General features: G+C 27.3%; 1 protein-coding gene across 1 annotated transcript; it reads right to left on the bottom strand.

Annotated features, from left to right (window-relative positions):
- Positions 1-679: 679 nt before the first annotated feature.
- On the bottom strand, positions 680-5717 carry LOC142324173 (uncharacterized). Its single transcript, XM_075364910.1, has 2 exons — positions 4850-5717; positions 680-1719 (listed from the first exon to the last, which is right to left on the bottom strand). The coding sequence occupies exons 1-2, from the start codon at positions 5679-5681 to the stop codon at positions 761-763; spliced, it is 1791 nt and encodes a 596-aa protein (XP_075221025.1). The 5' UTR covers positions 5682-5717; the 3' UTR covers positions 680-760.
- Between the last annotated feature and the right edge of the window lie 491 nt (positions 5718-6208).

The following is a 6208-nucleotide window of genomic DNA, read 5'->3' as shown; positions in this document are numbered from 1 at the left end:
ATAAAAAACAATTAAAAACTAGTTGTTGAGGTGAATATGTAGTTTTCAATGGAATAATAATTTAAATACAAATTTTACGATTCAGGATTATTATTTTTGTGATAACAATAATGAGTATTTGATATAATTGTTAGGCTATTCACTTGATTCTAACAAAATCGTTGGAAAACGATCTGTTCAGAATAATTGGCAATTGTTTACTGATAGTGATTTAATTTGTCTTTTAAGTACAAATTTTAATTACTCGTTTTGGAAGAATTAAATATATTAATTAAATTAGTTTAAATGTATGAATTACTTTATACCTTTTAATTTATTCTTCAAATATTAAAATGTTTTTAAGTTAACACGAGGTTCTTTTCTTTGCAATTAAAGTTAAATCTTTGTGTAACATTAATATAATTTAAAGGTCAATGTAAACGGGTTTTTAGGATACAAATAAACAAGTTTAATTGTTATAGTAAAAATCTTTTTGAATACCATTTGTCGATGTAAAAAGCGAAAATAATTAATACAATAATGACATTCCCTTTAAAATATTTATAAAAGCATACACCTACTTATTAAAACAAATTTTAAATAATAGTCATATGTACATAACTGAGTAGGAAAACGTTGATAGGTACAAGTGTGAATGAGAACAGGCTTATATGAGTAAACAGGCTGAAAAAAAACAATGTTTTGCTTGAATTATTTATTTATTTTCAGCAATACACATTAAATGATGTGTGATGGTTCTGACTTATTTATTTACTAATATTTAAATTGCCCACTTCAGTGATTGGAACCAGCTTTTGCTGACAGTGTTTTGACTGTTTTTACTGATGGCATTCTGGTTATTATTGTTCTGGTTGTTGTTATTGTTGGATTGATTATTCTGGCCATTCTGGTTGTTATTATAATTGTTGTTATTATTGTTCTGGTTGTTGTAATTGTTGCTGTTTTGGTTGTTGTTATTGTAATTGTTGTTGTTCTGGTTTTGGTTGTTATAATTATTGTTCTGGTTGTTGTAATTGTTGTTGTTCTGGTTCTGGTTATTGCAGTTGTTGTTCTGGTTTTGGTTATTGTTGTACTGATTGTTGTAATTATTATTGTTGCAGTTATTTTGGTTGTTGTACTGATTCTGGTTCTGGTTATTGTACTGGTTCTGGTTGTTGTTATTGTTGTATTGGTTCTGGTTATTGTTATTATTGTTGTATTGGTTCTGATTGTTGTTATTGAAGTTGTTCTGGTTATTGTTGTTATAGTTATTGTATTGGTTCTGGTTTTGATTGTTGTTGTTATTGTTATATTGGTTTTGATTCTGGTTGTTGTTATTGAAGTTGTTGTTACAGTTGTTTTGGTTGTTGTAGTTGTTGTTATTGTTCACATTCTGGCCATATTGGTTCTGATTGTTGTAGTTCTGGTTCTGGTTATTATTGTTATAGTTGTTATTCTGGTTCTGATTGTTGTTGTAGTTCTGGTTTTGGTTATTGTTGTTGTAGCTGTTTTGGTTGTTATTCTGGTTCTGGTTGTTATTGTTCACATACTGGTTCTGATTGTTGTTATAGTTCTGGTTTTGGTTGTTATTGTTGTAGTTGTTCTGGTTGTTATACTGGTTCTGGTTGTTATTATTATTCTGGTTGTTGCCATACTGATTGTTCTGGTTGTTGTTGTTACTGTTTTGGTACTCGTTCACGTTATTTGACTCAGAGTTTTGGTTGTTTTCATTGACGCTTTCTGAAAAGATAAGGTATTTTTAAATTTATGTAATACGATTACATATAGATATTATACAGTATTAGGAACTATTGTTCATTGCTGTTTTTATATTTCTATAATCCTAGTTGAATGGAATTATATTTTCATCTTACAAATTGATATATATATATTATGGTATCATTGTCTATCAATTTATGTAATATACGTCTACTACATTGTTAAAAACGCATATAAATTATACTCATGTACAAACTTCACGTTTGAAAGTAATTTCTGTACTATTATATATTGTTGAATATATGGTACAATTGAATAAACGTAACTAAGAAATTTTCTTTTATTACTTGTTTTAGTTAAAGTATTATTTACAAATAAATAATACTTTAACTAAAACAAGATAATCCAGTATTGGATTATCTTCTACTGAAAATAAGGTAATTAAAAAATTATTATTTTTTTATCATGTTTATGTGAATTTAACAGCAAGATAAATATGGACTACTATTTAAAGGTTTTGTTCTATATCAGTGGAAACTGATATAATGAATCACTTTTTTAATATTTTATTTGCTTTTTTTTTAAACCAAAGTACACATATATTTTATGAGTTACTGTCGTAATTAAAATATATGGCATTTGTAATATATTTAGTCTGCAGAATAAATTTGTTTGCACTATTCTTTCTGAGAAACATATCTAATATATAAGCTTCACAGAGAATTCGAGTATAGACGTATAATATGGACTGTTGGCTAAAGAAGCAAAATAGAATCTGTTCAGAATAATTGACAATTGTTTACTGATAGTGATTTAATTTGTCTTTTAAGTTCAAATTTTAATTACTCGTTTTGGAAGAATTAAATATATTAATTAAATTAGTTTAAATGTATGAATTACTTTATACCTTTTAATTTATTCACATAAACTTAAAATGATCTGCATTAAGAACATGATTTTTTAAATTACAGATTTTTAATACGGTTATACAAAAATATAACAGAAATTAAAAGCACTTTTTTAATACATTTAAATATTTAATAAATAATTAATCGATAATTTTATGATGAATAATTTGAGAAAATATACAATTTTAATAATAACTATACAAAATAATCAGTCTGAACAGCTTATTGCGGTTTCTTTTTAACCTAATGATTGTCAAATTGAATTATGATTTTCCTCGTATTAAATTTTAACATATTTTGGATTAGGATGTTTACTGGATTAAAATTCGAATGAATCGCACCTACTGTGTCATTGTAACAGCAGGCGTGACGAATCACATAGCTGTGTCAATTACCCGATTTTAGCGAAGGAGTAGTTAAAAGTGATAATACTTCACTTTGCTGTACTATTGCAAAACAAATATTGTATGTGATTCAAATAAATATGCTTTTATCGGTTATAATCATAATTTTTTAACTACTTGGATATCTGAAGTAGAGCGATGTAGTTGCGGTACCCTTTTGAGGGTAAACATAGTAATATTGCATTGTCTCATATGTGAATTGTAGTAAATTTCACTTCATACAATTAAAGAATACAAAAGAAAAACATCTAACCGATATTATTAAAAGAAATAAACGATTTTTTAAAACAAATTATAATAAAATGTAATATTAACATAGTTTCCATTCTATTTCGATATGACGCTGACTAACAGTAGAAGCTCAATGTTACAGCCAGATAGTTTCAAGTGGACTACCTTTGAACTAGTCTGAATTCTTATAGAAATACTTTTATAACTATAAAACGTAAAACCCAATTAAACATATATTTATCTGGACATGAACTAAAGGTCTTGAGACAGTGACAAAGATGTATATAGTGTTAATATATCGATAATGATATTGGCTTTATAATGTGTAATATTTTTTGAGATAGTATTGCCGTATAGTAGGTTGAATTTGAATTAAAATATAGTAATAAAGTTTGTTAGGCCTTCAGTTATTCCATATATAGCATCGTTAACAGAATCCAGAGGAAAAATTATAATACCGATACAGAGGACGCAAATCCAATTTATGATTTTAAATGGATTTACTTCAGTTTGGCTACCGACATCAATAAAACTTGAATGTAAATTTCATTTAAGATTTTCGCTGTTTAGATATTCTGAAATAATGAAAATTACGATAAATAATTTTAGATAAATCATATTTTATAGCTGTCGTATTTTTAATTCTTACGGATTATTAAATATCTAATTATTACTGCTAAGATTTATGTTTGCTAAAATATTTCTTTATACCTTAACATGTAAACAGAAAATTGAAAAAAAACACTTTAATAAAAAAGTTCAAGTTTAACAGTTGTTATTCAACAATTTAAATGAGCAACAATTTATATATGTATAGCGGTATAAAATCGAATATTATGTATACACTGTTCATGCTTTACGAAGCTTTCTTAGCTTCAGATATCTTATCAGTTTGTAATAAGTTATAACAATTGTTATAAATTTATATCTGAAACTCTACATTATTAATTTCTGAAAAATAATTATAAAATCCATTCCAGCTACGTTTTTGCAGATAATAAGACAAATAATGTGGATGTCATTACTAATTAATTATTGTAGGCGACTTGATATGCGACAAAAGGCGATTAAGAAAATAGAATTGGCTTCAAAGGTTAATAAGCATTGATACCAGACTTATTAGAGAAAGTAAAACTTGATTTCAAAGCTACATTTTCAATCTAGTGTAACCAAACGATTGCAGTCGACCTGATAAATCGCTCTCAAAGGTAGTATCTTATTCTCAAGAATAACTAGCACCTTTTTCACTGAACAGAATAATAATAATAATGAATAATTGTAACTAATAATTTTTTTGTCGTTCTAGAATGTTATTTAACGTAAAACTTTAACAATTAGTAGTTATATAGACTTAAGGAAAAGTATTGAAAAATTAAAAAGTATATAAACTTATTTAGCGAATGACGTGTAATGATAAATTCGTGTTCTATCGATTTTATACGAAAAAGTCAAGTTAAGCAGCTCATAATTCGACTACTATCACTCTTTGATGCCTACTTTACAGGTGGTAAAATATCAAAATAAAATTAAATTTATAATAAAGTAAACAAAATAATTTAAAAAATTAAAATAATCTTTTATACATATTTCAACAGGTACTATACTCACCATTTTCGTTTTGGTTGTCCTGGTTGTTATTGTTGTTGTTGTTGTTGTTATTTTGTTGATTTTGGTTATTGTTACTTTGATTGTTGTTCACGTTCTGTACATACTGGTTGTTATTGTTGTTCTGGCTCTGGAACTGGTTGTTGTTTTGATTCTGAGCGTTCTGATTGTTTCCATTTTGGTTGTTGTTTTGGAACTGGTTGTTATTATTCTGATTGTTCTGGAACTGGTTGTTATTCTGATTGTTGTTCTGGAACTGGTTGTTATTATAGTTGTTGTTTTGGAACTGGTTGTTGTTATTGTTATTTACATTTTGTCCATTTTGGTTGTTGTTATTATTGTTAAACTGGTTACTGTTCTGATTCTGGTTGTTGTTGTAGTTCTGGAACTGGTTGTTATTATTGTTGTTGTAGTTCTGGAACTGGTTGTTGTTATTGTTGTTCTGGAACTGGTTGTTATTATTGTTGTTGTGGTTCTGGAACTGGTTGTTGTTATTGTTGTTCTGGAACTGGTTGTTGTTGTTGTTGTAATTATTCTGGAACTGGTTGTCGTTATTGTTGTTGTAGTTCTGGAACTGGTTTTTGTTGTTATTCTGATTGTTGTTGTTATTTACATTTTGTCCATTCTGGTTGCTATTCTGGTTCTGGAACTGGTTATTGTTGTTGTTGAAGTATGAAGGAACGTTGTTGTTCTGGTTTTGTTGCTGATTAACTGGAGTTACAGAGTTTTGATTATTGTATGAATTGGTAAACCATTGCCATTTGCTTTGTCCAAAAGGTTGGACAGCAGCAGCAGCGAAACCAACGAGCACCAACAGTACCAATGAGGACTTCATGTTGAAAGCGACGTTAGCCTACCAACAACAACCTTATATACGGTTTGATAATCATCCATTATTTGATATTAGAGGTTGGGTCATAGTTATCTCGTTATTGAAAATAAATTTACAAACTAAAAAAAAAAAAAAATTCGTTATCGGGTGAATTTATTGTAGTAGTAAAAATATAATGAAAATGATTGCGATTTTTAACCTTTATTATCTATACTCCTTATTTATTGAAACTGATATTGTAAAAATTATTTCTACTTATGCTTAAATCTTTTCTATTTAATATAAAATTGGGTTAAATAGATATCTACTCAAATTGTAGATGTCTATGATTGTCATATATGAAAAAACAATACATTTAAATTTAAATTGGCTCTATGTGCCAGTATGCATGTATGTTTATACAAATAATGAAAAACACATCCTAATCTATAAGCCCATCACTTTTTTTAATATTTCAACAGTTCCATAAAACAGCAGGGTCTTTTTTAAAATATCTTACAGTTTTTTTTTTTTTTTTGATAAATAGATAT

This window comes from Lycorma delicatula, chromosome 1, assembly GCF_047948215.1.
Source record: "Lycorma delicatula isolate Av1 chromosome 1, ASM4794821v1, whole genome shotgun sequence".
NCBI lineage: Eukaryota > Metazoa > Arthropoda > Insecta > Hemiptera > Fulgoridae > Lycorma > Lycorma delicatula.
The sequence above is the reverse complement of the archived record's forward strand: the minus strand, read 5'-3'. Positions and strand labels throughout refer to the sequence as shown.

What these genes read in the sequence shown, in the direction of transcription:
- LOC142324173 (XM_075364910.1), bottom strand. Translation starts at nt 5,681, where the DNA reads ATGAAGTCCTCATTGGTACTGTTGGTGCTCGTTGGTTTCGCTGCTGCT. An exon ending in GGACAACCAAAACGAAAATG is followed by an intron (nt 1,720 to 4,849) that starts GTGAGTATAGTA and finishes TTATCTTTTCAG; the next exon opens with AAAGCGTCAATGAAAACAAC.